The sequence below is a fragment of the Triturus cristatus genome, chromosome 6 (genome assembly GCF_964204655.1).
Source record: "Triturus cristatus chromosome 6, aTriCri1.1, whole genome shotgun sequence".
Taxonomy (NCBI): domain Eukaryota; kingdom Metazoa; phylum Chordata; class Amphibia; order Caudata; family Salamandridae; genus Triturus; species Triturus cristatus.
The window spans coordinates 1241531831-1241550383 of NC_140589.1; the positions used below are offsets into that span (position 1 = coordinate 1241531831).

The 18553-nt window shown below is 49.4% G+C and overlaps 1 protein-coding gene across 1 annotated transcript in view; it reads left to right on the plus strand.

Annotated features, from left to right (window-relative positions):
* The window catches only part of BIRC6 (baculoviral IAP repeat containing 6), a 1973616-nt gene that overhangs the window by 1443424 nt on the left and 511639 nt on the right, over positions 1-18553 (plus strand). The window contains exon 56 of the mRNA XM_085609819.1: positions 7707-7850. Within this exon, the coding sequence (XP_085465945.1) occupies positions 7707-7850 (144 nt within the window). The remainder of the gene's footprint in view (positions 1-7706; positions 7851-18553) is intronic.

Sequence of the window (18553 nt, forward strand, 5' to 3'; positions counted from 1 at the left end):
TGGGATCCGCACTGGGACGCGGCGCCGGCTCGGCCCCGGCCGACGCCGTTCCCGGTGCCATTTCCGACGCCGTATGTTCCTTCTCCGGCTCCAGCTCTGCCGCTGTGGTCTGTTCCCCATGCGACAGAGGTGGAGGACAACTGGGAGGGGTCCAAGGACCCTTTTGCCCGTCAGTGTGACTCCGAGCAGGACTGGCTGGACGACTTGGAGGATGCCGGCGACCTCGATGTCTTCTCTGACCCGGGGTTTGCCTCTCCCCTGCCTACCATGGAGGAGGGCGCCTCCTACACGATGCTGCTCCTTCGGGCAGCTGAGGCCCTTAACCTTGATCTCCCTATGGTGGCCCTCAAAACTAATCTCCTCACTGAGGTGCTCCAGACGGCGTCCACTTCATCGAAGCCCCTGCTCCCATTTAACAACGCCCTCACTGACATCTTGTTGGGCACTTGGTCGCGGCCAGCCACGGGGGCCCCTGTGGATAAGAATGTCGCCAGGCGTCACCGCCTTGCGATCCCACTTTTCTGACCACTCATCCTACGCCTGAGAGCCTGGTCATCCAAGCCTTGACGTCACAGAGTGCCTTTCCCGCGACTCTGCCAGATAAGGGCTCTTAAGAAGCTGGAGCAGTTCGGTAAGCGGTTGTTCTCTTCGGCCAGCTTGGGGCTGCGGTCAGTGAACACCGCCTGTTTATTGGACCGCTATTCCCACGCGGTGTGGGATACAGTTGCACAGGTGTTGCCTCAGTGTCCTGAGGAGACCCACGCTGTGCTGTCCCAAGCTGTTGCTGAGGGTAAGGATGCGGCTAAGTTCACCATTCGGTGTGGTTTGGACACCGCGGACTCACTGGGTAGGCTGATTTCTACGACAGGCGCTTCGTCGCCACGCCTGGTTGCGATCTACCGGGTTCTTGCCCGATGTCCAAAGATCGCTCATGGACATGCCCATTGATGGCACTCGCCTGTTTGGTGATAAGGCCAACAGTGCACTGGAGCGTTTTAAGGACTCGCGAGCCACGGCCAAGTCCTTGGGTCTTTCCGCTAAGAGCCCGGCCACTCCTGGTTTTCGTTCCTTTCGTGGCCACGGTAGAGGTACCCAGGCGCGTTCCTTCACCAAGCCTGTGCAGAACCAGCCTCGCCGCGGCTTCCGCAGGGGCGGGTCTGGGAATCAGTGGGGGGGGGGGGGTCAGTCCACCTCCGCCGCTTCTGCCTCCAAACCTTCCTAATCCGAGCTTTGTGGAGCACCCCATGCCGGTGGGTGACAGGATACGCCACCACCTCCCCCACTGGTGCGATATCACATTGGACAAGTGGGTATTGCCAGGGTTACTCCCTTCCTTTTCAGTCCTCCCCTCCAGCCATGCCACCTCTGTGCCACCGCATGTCGGGGATCACTTGATACTTCTCCAGCAGGAAGTCACGGCCCTCTTGGCCAAGGGGGCCATCGAGTGCGTTGCTGGGCCGGAAGTAGGAAGTTATTCCCACTACTTTCTGGTCCCCAAGAAGGACAAAGGGGGCCTGCGCCCCATCTTGGATCTCTGGAACGTCAATCGCTTCCTCCGGAAGGAGTAGTTCAAAATGCTGGCTCAGGTCCTGGCTGCCCTCGACCCTGGAGACTGGATGGTAGCGTTGGACTTGCAGGGCGCATATATTCACATCCCCGTCCTGCTGGCCCACCGGCGTTACCTGGGGTTCACGGTAGGCCAGAAGCATTTTCAGTTTGCTGTGCTCCCCTTCGGCCTTACCAGCGCCCCTCGGGTGTTCACAAAGGTGATGGCGGTGGCCGCAGCTCACCTGCGCAGGTCGGGGGATGTCAGTCTTCCCTTACCTTGACGACTGGTTGTTGAAGGCAGGCTCGCCCCAGGCAGTCATCAACCACCTTCAGGCTACGGCCGACCTCCTGCAGTTGCTGGGGTTCTACATCAACGTGCCAAAGTCGCACCTGAGTCCCTCTCAGAAGCTCCCCCTCATCGGAGCGATTCTGGATTCAACGCATTTTCAGATTTATCCTCCCGAGCAGCGAGTCCGGGATATTCAGGCTATGATTCTGAACTTTCAGCCTCTGTCCCGGGTTTCAGTCAGGATGACCCTCCGGCTTCTGGGCCTGATGGCCTCCTGCATCCTGCTGGTGACACATACCAGATGGCATATGCGGGCTCTGCAGTGGGACCTGATGTTCAGTGGACGCAGCATCAGGGCAACCTGTCCGATCATGTCCAGATCTCGGAGGGCACTGCACGGCAATTGCAGTGGTGGATCACGAATCGCGATTGGGTCAATGGCAGATCCCTCTCCCTTCCCCAACCGGAGCACACAGTGGTGACCGATGCGTCCCTCCTGGGATGGGGAGGCCACTTGGGTGAGGTGGAGATCAGAGTCCTCTGGTCTCCGGCAGAGTACCGGCTCCATATCAATCTGTTGGAGCTTCGGGCGATCCGATTTGCACTGAAGGCATTTCTTCCCTCTGTCCGGGGAAGTGTGGTGCAGGTGTTCATGGACAACACCACCGCCATGTGGTATTGCAACAAACAGGGCGCGGTGGGGTCCTGGACCCTATGTCAGGAGGCTCTGCGCCTCTGGACATGGCTGGAACATCAAGGCATCACCTTGATGGTTCAACACCTTGCAGGTTCTCTGAACGCCAGGGTGGACAAACTCAGCCGCCAGTGCTTGATTGATCACGAATGGCGTCTGAACTCGGACGTGGCGCAAGGTCTCTTTCAGCAGTGGGGAGAGCCTTGGTTAGATCTATTCGCCACCAAAGACAACGCACAATGTCTTCAGTTCTGCGCGTTGGAATTTCCAAGGCGGCACTCGCTAGGCGACGCTTTTCGTCGCGAGTGGAGTTGCGGTCTGTTGTACACCTTTCTGCCTATACCACTTCTGCCCAGAGTGCTGAAGAAGATTCGGTGCGACCGGATCCAAGTCATCCTTGTGGCTCCGGATTGGGCACGAAGATACTGGCATCCCGAGCTACTCAGCATGGCGATCGATCCCCCGATCCGACTGCCTCTTCGGGAGGATCTTCTGTCGAAGCAGCAGGGGACGGTCCTCCACCCGAACCTGTCCAGCCTCCACCTCCATGCGTGGAGATTGAGCGGCGACAGTTTACAACTTTCGATCTTCCTCCCGAAGTCTGTGATGTCATTCTGGCAGCTAGGCGTCCCTCCACTAAGAGGGTATACGCCTGCTGGTGGAACAAGTTTGTGGCATGGTGTGCATCAAAGTCTGTGGATCCCCTTTCTGCCCCTCTTTCTGAGGTCCTTCTGTTCCTCCTGTCCTTGGCCTAGCAGGGCTCTGCTCTGGGCACTATCAAAGGTTATCTTTCAGCCATCTCCGCCTTTCTGAGGCTTCCAGATCAGCCTTCACTCTTTAAGTCCCCGGTTGTTAAACGTTTCCTAAAAGGCATTACGCCCATTTTTCCTCCTGTGACGTTCATAATGCCTCAATGGGACTTGAATCTTGTCTTAACTTATCTGATGTGCACTTACGACTGCTTTCTTGGTAGCTATCACCTCTGCCCGAAGAGTGAGCGAGCTCCAAGCTCTTTCTTCCAAACCTCCTTTCCTTTCTGTTCATCCGGACAAGGTGGTTTTAAGGACCCGTCCCTCTTTTTTGCCAAAGGTTGTCACGCCCTTCCACATCGGGCAGACCATCACTTTGCCTACCTTCTTTCCGCCTCCGCATCCTTCAACAGAGGGACTGGCTCCACAGTCTGGACCCAAAACGTGCACTCTCGTTCTATCTGAAGCGCACAAAGCAGTTCCGGGTGGATGACCAGCTCTTTGTTGGCTACGTGGGCGCCAAAAGAGATCGGGCTGTGCTTAAACGGACCATCTCTCGTTGGGTCGTTCTGTGCATCAAAGCATGCTACTCATTGGCTAAGAAGAAGCCTCCTGTGGGGCTGCGTGCCCATTCTACCAGGGCAACGGCAGCCACTACTGCCTTGGGACGCGGTGTTCCCTTGCAGGATATTTGTCAGGTAGCTATTGGGCCTCGCTGCACAGGTTTACCAAGTGTTACTGACTTGACAGTCAATTCTGGAGAGACGGCTTCTTTGGCCGTTCTGTTCTCCGTGACTTTCTGGTCTAATCTCTTCGCAGACCCACCACCGGGGTTGGTATTGCTGAGGTATCTTTTCTAAGGTATGGAATCTATCACTAACGTGTCTCTTTCAGATGCACAAGTTACTACTTGTGTAACAATATATCTGTAAGAGACATTAGTTAGGGATAGATTCCTTACCGCTCCAGCCATCCTCCCCGTTCTGCGAACGGATTTCTAGGGTTAAGGTCATCCCTTTCTGGGCCCTAGTTTCTTGGCACCAGTGGTCAGTTTCTTGCATGGCTCTGCGTTCCTGGCGCGGAAAGTCGTGTACAGAACTGACGTCAGCGCGCATAGGTGACGCCTAAGTAGTCTCAGTGATGTCATCACGGCGCTTACTGTTGGAGGGAGAATTTTTTAAGGGTCAAGAGGGCATGGGGCTGAGCACAAGGCTCAGGGAACCTTCACCGTATGATAGAGGGAGTGAGTCAGGGACAAAAGGGGCACCTTAATTTGAGCCGGGGTGTCTGGAAACGCTGGCTCTAAAAATGAAGGAAACAGATATGTGAGCCATGGAAACTGAGGCTGAAAGTCTAACAGTCTCATTAAGAAGATGCAACTTCAAGAAAAAGACATAAAAATACAAATATAGTGACCTCGCATGAATCAGAAGGCATTGAACTCGTTTGGAGAGAGAAACTTCAGAAAACGTCAAAGACACATTTATAAATGCATTATGAAAAACATAAGTTAAATGAAGGAAAATGTTCTCAGAATGCAAAACACACTTAAGGTCATCCCTTTCAGGGCCCTAGTTTCTTGGCACCAGTGGTCAGTTTCTTGCATGGCTCTGCGTTTCTGGCGCAGAAAGTCGTGTACAGAACTGACGTCAGCGCGCATGGGAGGCGCCTAAGTAGTCTCCGTTCTGTCATCTCGGCGCATACGATGCCAGCGATGGACTCGGAGCCGCACAACGCCACCTACTGACGCGCAGGGGTACTGCTAGAAAAACTTTCCGGATTAGGTCTGACGCCTGGGGATATTCTAAGGTAAGGAATCTATCACTAACTAATATCTCTTACAGATATATACACAAGTAGTAACTTGTGCATCACTGCTTTGCTTTCTGGGGTATTTAATATTGTTTTTTACATTATAAGACTGGACTCTTAAGTCTCTGCAAGTGACTGCTCTTTGCTGTTAACACAGAACTGACTGTGGTATCACAGTTGACATAAGAACTATGTGTATATATGTTCGCTTGCCCTGCTAACCTTTCACAGGCAGTTTAGAGAGAGACAATAATATACGCATTAAAATACAGATTGTAGGCAAGTCAAATTAGGCAAGTATTGTCTTAATATGTACTTTTCTGGTGGATGCTTTAAACCAAAGATTTGTCACTTCTTCGGATATGCACAGGTACTAGACTGGTGGCACTTTCAGACTCTGCGACGACCTTGCGCTACCATGGAAGTGAATGTGCAAAGCCGCATTTAGGTCCCACCCATGTACACTGACGTCGGTTCCTTTCTATTCATGTCCTTAGACGTGGATTCAGAGCTCTTCTGCCAACCGTCTGCGTTACCGATGCTAGAATTTCAATGAATTCAAGCATGTGCCAGTGGAAATGCCTCCACAGCACCCTCCCCCAAAGACCACAGGATTTAAACTGTGCTATGTCTGCAGGAAGCAGATGTCCGGTACAAATCCACACTATATTTATCTAAGGTGCCTAGGATCTAGGCATGAGTCAAAATCACATAAAGCTTTGCGTTGCTTAAAAAGTGGGATGCTTATTCTGTTAACATTCAATGTGTCTAGCTTCTTTACTTTTGTGTAGATTTTTTAATTGGTCTGCATATTGCATACTTTATTTTCTTCTGGAACCGTTTAGGTCTTGCCTACCAGGTAGTGCAAGCTGTCTGGTTGCAAAAGACCTTTTATGGGCTTATGAAAAACTTACTGTGGGCTTCAACCATCTAGACTTACCATTGTTTGGAGTTATTTTCCCTTTCATTTGCGGACTACTTATATAATGGCTTACCCTCACTTCTATTTCCCTCCCCTGGAACATAGCCTCTTTACCATCTTATTGATTGGCAGACTTGCAACCTTCCACTGCTGCTCAATCCTTTGTGTTTCTGCCCCCACACTCCATGTTACTCGCTCTCTTGCATACTTCTCCTTTGTCCTCCGTTTTGCTCTGTTCGTCTCTGCAGCTTTTCCTGTCCTCTCCTATCCTCTTCCATTGCTTCCTCCCCATGTGCTCTTCTGTCGCCCCTAAACCCTTGAGGACATTTTGACATATTTTCTTCATTTTCTTTTTTTTTTGGGAGGGCCCGGCAGCTGCCATTTACTGCCAGGCCGCTCAGTAGAGCATTTTTACTTACCGATCCAAGTGGTGTCCATCATTTTGGATCGGTAAATAAAAAATCAAAGCAAGGGCTCCCTAATGATTCCTCTGGCGCACGCATATATGGTAACGGATGTGTATTAACACTGTGCACACACGTCATCATTTATTTGCCACTACTACACCACAGCATCAGAAAATCATTGAGCTTTTGATGCTGCACAGAATTGACGAAAAGCATTGGCAAAAAAAATCGGTCAGCAAGGCAAGACCTATTAGCTTTGCCAATGCGCCTTTTAGTAGTGGTGTTGTTTTAACTGTGCCTACCACTCTGCTCTGATTTGTTATCTTGTGCATGGCTTGCTCCCATATCAAAGCATGTATGAATTTAGAAAGTCATTGTTCCATCTTTTATTAAAAATTGTTTTTTACGAGGGTTCTCCCATGTCCACATTAATTCGACTACCTTCTAACTAATGGCTAAGAAAAATAATCACGCTATCCGTCCCCAAAGATGCTTTATAGTCAAAAAGCTTATTAGTCATCCAAATGGATTCATAATCAGTATCTTCAGAGTCCACTTGAATGTGGTGTCTTCAATAAATGCCATCCTGAGAATACCTCCCCATCTCGATGTAACTCCTAACATAGCTAGGTATGGACTTGATGCCCAACTTTGGATTTCAGCAGCTGGAATGAGTCACATTTTCTACAATGCACACACTAACCCCCTTAGAATTAAAGGACCTAGTGCGGCGTTTGCCACTTTTATTCTATTATTGTACCAATGTTTCTGTTATTTAACTTGTTTTCCCTTTACAGATAGTTTAGTCACCTTCCCCCGCATACTCTGCTTCATTAGACTTTTTCATTCATACAATTTCAAATAAGTGTGGTCATTTATATGGTTATTTTTTGATACAGAATTGCGTCTTGTCCCCATGTAACCAGTACTATAGTACAGTTTTTTATTTTTTTTTAGGTAGTAACATTTTCTGTACCTAATCATATAGGCCCATATGCAAGTCATAACTTTGTATCCAAATATAAAATGGGATGTAACTCAAAAGCCACTACTGTATAAATGTGCTTCTGATCCTGTGGAACCACTTGGTACCTCTTTGAAAGTATACAGTTGGTATGAGAGAGAGAAAAATGAACACACCTCCCAGGAATTTTCATAAAAAAATATAGGGATGCCATTAGTCAAGCAGTAACAAGGAACTTAAGTGTTTAGGGGTAAGTGACTCTGATAGTTCTGCTGTATATGCAGGTCTGTTGCTCTTAAACTATGTGGTTTTTTTTTCAAGGTACTTTGTGAGCTTTTCCAATCTGCACCACAAAGAAGTAGCCTACCAACATCCGGAAACATTTCTGGGTTCATAAGAAGGCTTTTCTTGCAGTTAATGCTTGAAGACGAAAAAGTGACTATATTCCTTCAGTCTCCTTGTCCAGTAAGTATTTTTGTATTTCTATTGTGACTAGAAATGGCAATTTTAATTTTGGGGCTCGCATATTGAAATATATTGATCCTTTATAAACAGAAATATGCTGAAATGTTCCTCACTGCAAATATCAAATAAGCATGGAGCAGATGCATTTTTAAATATTATTTTGTTTTCACATGCTTATCTTGTTTGATGCAACCTGGAGGTCAACCTGTGAAGGGAGTTTAGCCATGTCAATAACATAAAATGAAGGTGTCCTATATCTTCTTGGATACTTTTGGAATGTTAGCTAACAGAAGCATAAATGAGACTCTACAACCGGTCACTGTCTCATTAGAATCCAGAACCTTATAATGTTTTGCTACTGATTTTGTCCTCGTCTATATGATCCAAAGATTTTAACATCTTAATTTATTTTAAGGTTATAATAGGTAAATTCTAATTAGCATTTCATAAAATTCCCATCAGTTATTTCTGATCTCTTGGTCATTAAAGCCAGAAATGGCTACAGACATAGTGGGCATTGACTTAATATCAACTTAATGTGCAGTATATGTTAGTAAATTATAATGGAGTCCCGAAAGACTACATCTCAATTTGTTTTGCATCCATATCCACATTTTAGAATGTTTCCTCCAAGGCTAGATAGAATACTGAACTGTTTTTTTCAGGTATTCGTCCTTTACTTTAGAATCAGTAGTAGCTCAAACAAATGGCTTCTTTTGTACAGTTCTCAGACCTAAAGAGGCTCCATTCTTTCAAGGAGAATTTTAGCAGTGAAATAGTTTCAACGCTGCTATGACCTAAAGAATTTGTCTAATTTAGATTTTTTTCCAGTGCTTTGTACAGAAGGTTTTCTGATATATATTGTAAAATGTTACCTTACTTTGTTGGTATAAACTAATTTCATGTTTTCTCAACCTCTATTTTTCATTCTTTGTATTGTTTTCCCTGTTTCAAAGTCTCGAAGGAATAAAACGAAACCTGTGCCGACAATGATATTGGATCAGGCACAGCCTGGATGTCGTGGCCAGCACTTGAAGGCCATTCATGCATCCCTCCAGCCCCACTACATGAGGTCCAGGTCTCCTTTCCACTTTAATCTCAGCTCCTTAAATAGGGCTGGGGCATTAGATGGAAGAGTTCAGTAGATTCTTGAAATTGCCCCTTGCCCATTTGTCTCACTACTATTCTAGCAGGTTGAAATAGTGTGGGCAACTGCATCCTCTCAATGTACCTCAAGGATATGCATTAGTTCGAGGCATGTGGGCTGCTGAATTCATATCTGTGCATAGATCGCCGCCTAGTGTTGGGTCCGGATGTTTGCACGTTGTTGTCCTGGAAGAGTCTTCGAAGTATCCTGAGATAGGTGACTCCTCCCCTGGACCACAGTGCGCATGGGCATCCTCTCCATCCTCAGATTGTTTTTTTCCGCCATTGGGTTCGGATGTGCTTATCTTGACTCAAGTTAGGAAAATTTAGTTTTCAGGCCAAAAGGCCTTTAGTTTTCGTCGGTACTGTTCCTGATCGGTATCAACAGTTTACTGGCTAGTTTAGCGACTTTAACAACTTTTTCGGATCCATTATATCCGACCATCGACCCTACATCGACGATGGAATCGAGGACCCATTCAAGCGGTGTCCTGTTTGCCACGCGAAATATCCACATATCGACGTCCACCCGGGGTGCAACAAATGCCTCTCACCGGATCACGACGAATCGAAATGTATGGCCTGTGCCCGATTCAGATCCAAGAAGACTCTCCGGAATCGACGAGCCGCGAGACTTGAAGCGCAGCAAGCGGCACCGGCCCCGACCAACATCTTCAGCACCGAGGACGAAGATGTTGAAAGCGTGGAAAACATACCCTCCAGCCCCGCTTCTGAACGCGGTTCCAGATCGGAAGACGTAGATGAAGAGCTTTTTCACAGGGAAGAAGCCGACGATGAGGTAGGAGACTACGATGAGGCCTTAGGGGCCGAAGAAGGTAGCTCTGGTGACGAGCAGGGCCTACCCGTCCAAACGGAGGATATCCCAGTGCGTCAGTCTACGGCTCCGGTCGAGGGATCGCCTTCGGGCCTTACCCAAGATCAATCCCGCAGTTCTTCGGCCCCGGCCTCTGGCCCGGCCTAGGACATCCAGCGAGAGCCATTATTACCCAAAAAGACTGGTTTCCCTTCCACGAAACCGAAACCAATCGTCGCACCGGTTCAACAGAAACCGAAAGTGAAACTGACACTGGTCGGCTCGAGGACCACCACACCTTCGACGCCAGACAAAACCGTCTGCTCCGACCGCACCAAAAGGGACTTCGGTGCCGAACTCGCTGCAGCCGATGTCGGCGCCGACCCAAAGAGAAAGGCCATCGGTACCCCCAAAGCGCCTCGGCCCCCGGCACCGAAACAATCGACACCGACCACCAAGGTTAAAATGGCCGCTGCATCGCAATCCACCTCGAAAGCAGCGACTACTGTCCAATCATCGACGCCGTCGACAGCTACTACCTCTCCTCGACTCGATGACCCTGTGGCTCCAAAGAAGTCCACACCTACCTCTACAGAACCACTCGGCGCCAAAGAACCGTCGGCGTTCCAGGTGCGACAAGTTGCAGCGTCCTTGCAACGCATCAGAGAAAAGGCAGCCCTCCAGGCCACGTCGGGCTCCGAGCTGAAAAAGGCTCAAAAGGCACCTTCGGCACCAACCAACATCACCTTTGGTTTGCCGCCATCCACGGTGCCGAAACTATTCGAGATCAGAACACGTGTCACCCAGACAAGGTCCCCATCTACTGAACACTCTCCTACTGGGGCATCACCGTCCCACTTCATCGACGCCGACACCGGCAGGCTCATGCTCCGATAGCGGAAGATCACTTCCGAGCAGGCTTTGGACTCTTACAGGATCCCGCTAAAGCAAAAACTGCCGGCGGAATCGGAACCAGTTCTTTATGAACGCCTCCACACCTCTTACCCAGATCCACAGTCCTTCTCTCCGACGCACTCCGACACGGACGCAGTAGAGGACTACATGGGTGACGACACCACCTACCCCAGGGATATGGACCCTGAAGGCCAGCAGGACCCTGATCAAGTTTGCGATGACCCTGTAGACCCAGGTGCCGCTCTGGATACACAGGACACGCAGCTTTATGGCGCAAAAACGTCTCCCACAGAGGACACTGCTGCATTCAACGCCCTCATTGAACGTGCCGCAGCCAATCATGGAGTGCAACTCCACTCAGACACAATCGAGGACGATTTCTTGGTGGACACTTTCGCATCCTCAGAGAGGACTGTAAAGACTCTGCCCATGTTGAAAGGTGTCCTCAAGCCAGCAAAGGACATTTTCAAAGAAACCACCAGGGCACGGGTAATAAACCCCAGGATCGAGAAAAAATACAAGCCCGCACCTGGGGACCCTACGTACATTAGAGGCCAGTTACCTCTGGACTCCATCGTCGTTGCTAATGCTCGCAAACAGGCACACTCGCAGACAACTGGTGATGCTCCTCCCCCGGACAAAGAGTCCAAGGTGCTAGAGACCTCCGGCAAAAGGATTGCAGCCCAGGCGGCAAACATATGGCGCATTGCCAATACACAGGCGCTCCTAGCTCGCTACGATCGCTCACACTATGACACGTTAGAGACCCTACTCCAACATCTACCAGACGAGTACAAAGAGGCAGCGGAGCTCCTCATCAGGGAGGGACAACTTCTCACAAACGCATCCATTAAGTGTGCACTGGATGCCGCCGACACAGCTGCGAGAGCAATAAACACCAGCGTCCTGCTACGACGACACGCCTGGTTACGAATCTCCGGATTCAAACCTGAGGTTCAAAACAACATCCTCAATCAGCCTGTCAACCCCGACTACTTATTCGGACCAGAGGTTGACACCACCCTAGAAAAGATAAAAAAAGACACAGACACTGCAAAGTCAATGGGGGCTCTGCAAACGCAGACATTTCGTAGTGGCTCCTTTCGTCGCCCCGGAAATAGAGGAGCGGGTAGAGGACAGGGGTCACAGCAAACCTACAATAAAGGGGGAACACAAAGTACCTATGATAAAAACACCCGAGGTGGATATCGTGGCTCCAGCACGAAGGGCAGAGGACGCGGTTACGGCAATACCAGGTCCTCCCCCAAAAACAAACAATGACGCCCTCTCCCTTCCCCCCGACCACATAACACCTGTCGGGGGAAGACTCCAGCGGTTCCTGTCCACGTGGAATACCATCACCACGGACAGGTGGGTCAAAGCTGTTATCCAACACGGTTACTGCCTCGAATTAACCTCCACTCCACCCACAATACCGCCAAAGCACCGTCCTATGTCCTCAGAGCACTTAGCATTATTACAGCAGGAAGTGCTAAGTATGCTGCAAAAAGGCGCAATGGAGGTCGTGCCCGTCCACCAGCAGGGGACAGGGGTGTACTCTCTGTACTTCTTAATACCAAAAAAGGACGGGTCACTCAGACCTATAATAGACCTGAGACCCCTCAACCACTACATTCCCTCAGAGCATTTCCACATGCTCACCCTACAGCAGGTTCTCCCGCTGCTCAGACAGGGAGACTTCCTAGCCGCGCTAGACCTCAAAGATGCGTATTTCCACATACCCATACACCCGTCACACAAAAAATATCTCAGGTTCACTATTCAGGGGCAGCACTACCAATTCAAAGTCCTTCCCTTCGGCGTGACAACAGCACCCAGAGTTTTCACAAAGTGCCTAGCTACTGTGGCTGCACATCTACGGAGTCAACACATTCACGTCTACCCTTACCTGGACGACTGGCTTGTTCAGGCAAAGTCAGCCCAGCAATGTGCCAGCCACATGTCCCGCACCATTCACCTTCTTCACAGTCTGGGATTCTCACTAAATTACCCAAAATCACATCTCCAACCCGCACACGTACAACAGTACCTAGGTGCGACCATAGACACTCTGGCAGCCACAGCTCAGCCAAATTTAGTGAGGATCAACGGCATGCAAATGCTGATCTCAAAGTTCAAACCCCAACACTCCCTTCCTGCGCGAGTGTTCATGCAGTTGGTAGGCATGATGGCCTCCTGCATTTTCATAGTCCCGCACGCGAGACTACATATGCGCCCGCTTCAGGAGTGCTAAGCACGTCAATGGAATCAGGCTCAAGGGCAACTAAAAGACCTAGTGTTGGTGAGCAGTCGGGCATACAACTCTCTGCATTGGTGGAATCCACAAAACCTTTGCAAGGGCCGACCGTTCCACGAGCCTGTTCCACAAATAATACTGACAGCGGACGCGTCTCTCCAGGGATGGGGAGCTCATGTACTCAATTACACAGTGCAGGGACTATGGACAATACAACAAAATAAGATGCACATCAACCTTCTAGAACTGATGGCAATCTTCCTGGCAATGAAAGCCTTCAAGGTACACTTGTGCAACAAAGTCGTGTTGATCCGGACGGACAACATGACTGCCATGTACTACATACAGAAGCAGGGAGGAACGCACTCTCCACAGTTGTCTCATCTGGCTCAGAGCATGTGGAAGTGGGCCATTCAGAGGAACATATTCCTCATGGCGGAACACCTCCCCGGCAAGGACAACCAGATGGCGGATCTGCTCAGCAGACACAGCCACCAGATGCACGAGTGGGAGCTACACCCGTCAGTACTCCAACCGTACTTCCAACAGTGGGGTCATCCAGAGATAGACCTATTCGCCACAAGCCAAAATGCCAAAGCTTTGCCGCCAGGTTCCCACATCCACAGTCGCAGGGCAATGCGATATGGATGAACTGGTCCGGCAGATTTGCGTACGCTTTTCCCCCAGCGCCGTTGATACCGCTGGTGGCACGCAAACTGCGACAACACTCACTGACACTCATCCTGGTTGCTCCAACATGGGCACGCCAGCCATGGTACACCACCTTTCTGGAACTTTCCGTGGTGCCACATCAAAGGCTGCGGATCAAACCCGCGCATTTGACGCAGAACCATGGAGAAATTCAGCACCCAGATCCGCAACAGCTGAACCTGGCGATCTGGCTCCTGAAGTCCTAGAGTTTGGCTACCTAAACCTGCCACCTGACTGTATGGAGATCATTAAGGAAGCTAGGAGACCCACTACCAGAGCTTGCTATGCAGCCAAATGGAAGAGGTTTGTCATTTATTGCAATAACAATGACATTAACCCGCTAGACGCATCCATTCAAAACATAATCTGTTACCTCTTACACCTATACCGATGCAATCTGGCATACACCTCAATACGTATCCATTTAACCGCAATAGCAGCCTATCTCCAAAACAGGCAGCACCTCTCTTTATTCAGAGTGCCTGCCATCAAAGCCTTCTTGGAGGGACTTAAACGAGTAATTCCCCCAAGACACCCACCAGCACCAGTGTGGAATCTCAACTTGGTCCTCACCCGACTGATGGGTCCACCCTTCGAACCTCTCCACTCATGTGAGATTCAATTCCTCACCTGGAAAGTAGCTTTCCTAGTAGCAATCACTTCGTTGAGAAGAGTTAGTGAACTCCAGGCACTAACCATTCAAGAGCCATTCATACAGGTTCACGCAAACAGGGTCGTACTACGTACCAACCCCAAATTCATGCCTAAAGTAATATCGCAGTTCCACATGAATCAAACGATTGAACTGCCTGTTTTCTTTCAGAATCCGCAAAATGTCGCTGAAAGAATGCTCCATACACTAGACGTCAAAAGAGCCCTCATGTACTATATAGACAGAACCAAAAGCTTTAGGAAGACAAAACAACTTTTCGTTGCCTTTTCCCCACAACACAAAGGCAACGCCATCTCCAAAGCAGGTATAGCCAGATGGATCGTTAAATGTATTCAAATTTGCTATCAAAAGGCTAAACGCACATTAACGATTCCCTCACGAGCCCACTCAACACGTAAGTTAGGGGCCTCCATGGCTTTCCTGGGAAACATTCCTTTACATGATATATGTAGAGCAGCCACATGGTCCACTATACATACATTTACCAAACACTATTGTGTAGATGTACACTCAAAACAGCAGGCAGCTGTAGGACAGGCTGTTCTCAAAACTGTTTTTCAGACCGCTGCAGCTGGCACTGGTAGCCGCCGCTAATGAGAGGTACTGCTATGTATTCTATGCACAGATATGAATTCAGCAGCCCACATGCCTCGAACTGAATATGCTATTTACCAGTATGCATCTGTTCTTGGCATGTAGGGCTGCTGACATTCATATCGCCCACCCTCCTCCCCGGCGCCTTTAGCAGCTGCAGCTCTCAGAATTACTGTATAGCATGGTCATCACTTTCTGTATCTACTCCATCACTGCCACAATGGCGAAAAACAATCTGAGGATGGAGAGGATGCCCATGCGCACTGTGGTCCAGGGGAGGAGTCACCTATCTCAGGATACTTCGAAGACTCTTCCAGGACAACAACGTGCAAACATCCGGACCCAACACTAGGCGGCGATCTATGCACAGATATGAATGTCAGCAGCCCTACATGCCAAGAACAGATGCATACTGGTAAGTAGCATATTCACTTTCAATTATAGGTAAAATTGGCATTTGTTAAGTGTAAATTCCTCTTGCATTGATGCAGTTTAATTGATCTTTTCCCCATCTCTCACATCCTCTAGCTTGGGGATTACTATATCAACATATGGCTTAAATCCAACCAAGGTGAATGAGTGTGGCAAATTCATGACCATATTGGTGTTTTCTTGTGAGAGCCTCCCTCCACTCTAGATACAGCAGAGGGCTTTACACCAGCAATCTGATAGAGACTTCTAGCTGCAGATTCCTTACCTTATAATTTCCCAGGCTTCAGGTTGGATCTGGAAACTTTCGCAATACCCCTTGCATGCCCCATCGGCTGCCTCCATTTGGCTCCGCGTGACGTCGTCGGCGTCCGTTATGATGTTGCGGTCACCTCTATAGACACCACCCTGGCACGCGTAGATCAGTTCTTTTCTTTCCGCGCCAGTTAAGGGCCGATCTGGGAAGAGCTACCCCTCTCTCGCTTTTTGACAGGTTTTTTCGATTCTTTTCTGGCTTCAAGACTATTTTCATTATGTTTCGTGGGATGTCTTCGAGGTTTAAACCGTGTGGTGCCTGTCAAGGCACCATGTCGGTTACCGATCCCCCACCTTCTTTGGTGACACAAAGTCGTGCTCTGACTGTTGGGCCATGGCTCCAAAGGCCTTGCGGGAGCGGGCTATGACGCTCCTTGCGACCCGACAGTCGACCCCATCCAGCGAGAGTCCGTTGAGATCATGGTCCCTATCGAAGAAGAGGAGGTCACAGGACTGCTCCTGGAGACCTAAATAATCCTCCTCCCACTCGAGGTCCTCGGGACACGCTGGGAAGAGGTACAAGAAAAAGAAGTCTAAATGGACTTCATCTTCGCCCCCCACTGTCGTCCGTTGACAAACGAGGTAAGGAGCACTGACACTCTAGGCACGTTTCTGCAGAGCCCAAGCCGGGGTAGACATCGCACCTCCCTCCTTTTCCAGGAGCCGTAGCGACTCGCACTCAGAATAAAGAGTTTTACGAGGCTTTGCGCTGTGTATTTAAGCAGGCCTACCCTGTGGTGAGCCTTAGGGCCCCGCGACGTCAGGAGGGGGCCGTTGGATTTGATGTTGTCTGCTCTTGCCACCGCGCCATTTGAGCATCAGGGATCCGGGATGGCATCCGTCGTTCCAACGCGACCTTCCCAAGCGTCGGACTCGAAGTCAGTGCCTATGGAACAGCGAGTACCCACCAATGGCTCTAGCCCCATCCTTATTCCAGACGACACGTAGTTGGATCGGCGTCATTCGACCTCCGATTCCGGCACCGGAAGAGCCCAGGGGTTCTATGTTGTCGTCTGATCATTTTCTTGACGTTTCAGGCACGGGAGAGGACAGGAAGGTGTCTATGGACTCTTTAGAACACCAGGGTACAGAGCAGATGCGTTAGTATGAGGAACTTGGGGAGGCCAGTGAACTGGACACATCGCCAGATGCTGGCATGCTTTCTCTACCCAATGTGGCTACGGAGGAGGAGGCTTCTTATACCATGGTGATAAGGAGTTCTGGGTTCATATGCACCATCGCCGTCACTCCACAACTCCTTCTTCTCCCCCAGGTGGACTGGGCCGTATTTTATCCCCACGCCCCTTCACCAGTGCATGGCTGTTTTGGTTCGTCGGGAAGAACCATGCAATTCCCTCGCTACCGGCGGACGCTCCCGTGGCTTTAATAATTTGGCGTGTGATTGGTTGTACTCCTCTCCGCAGAGATATCCCGCGCTTCATCACTCGATTCATTCTCAGATCTATCTGGGCCTATCATCCCTCTCCAACTCAGGTCTGAGTCCCAGAACTTCGACACCATGTCCATATCTGGGTACTCTGAAAACGAGGGCTGATTCCATAGAGAAGGACAAGGAGGAGACCCAGATGATGACTTAAGATTACGCCATTGGTGACTGATTGGAATCCGCCCTTATAAGTAGGTCTCTCAGTTTTACCAAGGACGTTAAAAAGTTTCCATTTGATAGTGAGGTGGATTCTGTTTTTTTCAGAATTTTTTCCGTTTTTTTTCAGACCCGTGGATAGATTTGTGTAGTGTTATGATGTATGGGGAGTGTATCCACTCTAGGTCTTAAAATATTCTCTGAGACCCTGATCTAACTGTTGATTTGTTTGTTTCTAATAGTTACATCCCCTTTTTTGGCCAAACCTTCCTGTATTGCCTTGAGCGGTTTTTCAGTTCTAATGATATTTATGTCACCACTTGTATGTTTTCCTTATTTTCTAATTAAAAGATATTGTCCAGTTGGACAGCCTAAATATAGTCATCATTGCATCTCTATATATATATCTGAATTTCTGTAAATGTTTTTCTGTTAGGGACTGTTTTTTTCTTTCAACAGTTCGTACCCAAGGTCCCTGACCATTTGTTGGGTTCCCTCTTCTTTGTAAAACATGGTGATAAGGAGGGCAACTGAGGTGCTTGGACTGGAGTTGCCCCCTGTGCAGGTCAGGACTAATCCCCTGACCGAAGTTCTTCAGCTTGGGACTTCCATCTCTGAACCCCTGTTTCCGTTCAATGAGGCATTTACTGATTTCCTACTGAACACATGGTCCAAGCCTAGCACAGGGTCTCCTGTGAATAAGACAATTGCACGCCACTATTGCCCGGCTCCAGGCGACCCAAAGTTCCTCAGCCGACATCCCACCCCTGAAAGGATGGTGGTGCAGGCTTCTACCTCCTAGGGTGCGTTCCCTCCCACCCCTAAGGATAGGGAATCCAAGAGGTTGGAATCACTTGGGAAGATATTTTCTTCCTCCTGTCTGGCATTGCGGTCGGTGAATACTGCATGCTTATTGAGCCATTTCTCCCATTCCCTTTGGGAGACGATTGTGCAAGTGCTGCAACAAGTTCCAAAGGAGGCTTGGGCTGTGCTCTCCCAGGCGGTTAAGGATGGGAGAGATGCAGCAAAATTCAAAATCACGTGTGGACTTGACACAACTGATTCACTGGGTAGAGCGTTTTTATCGGCGATGGCCTCACGGCGCCAGCCTTGTTTTAGAACATCTGGCTTCTCAGGTGATGTCCAAACTAATTTGATGGACATGCTCTTTGATGATTCCCCTCTGTTTGGTGAGAAGGCAGACACAGCCCTGGAACGGTTCAAGGATTCTCGTGCTACGGCCAGA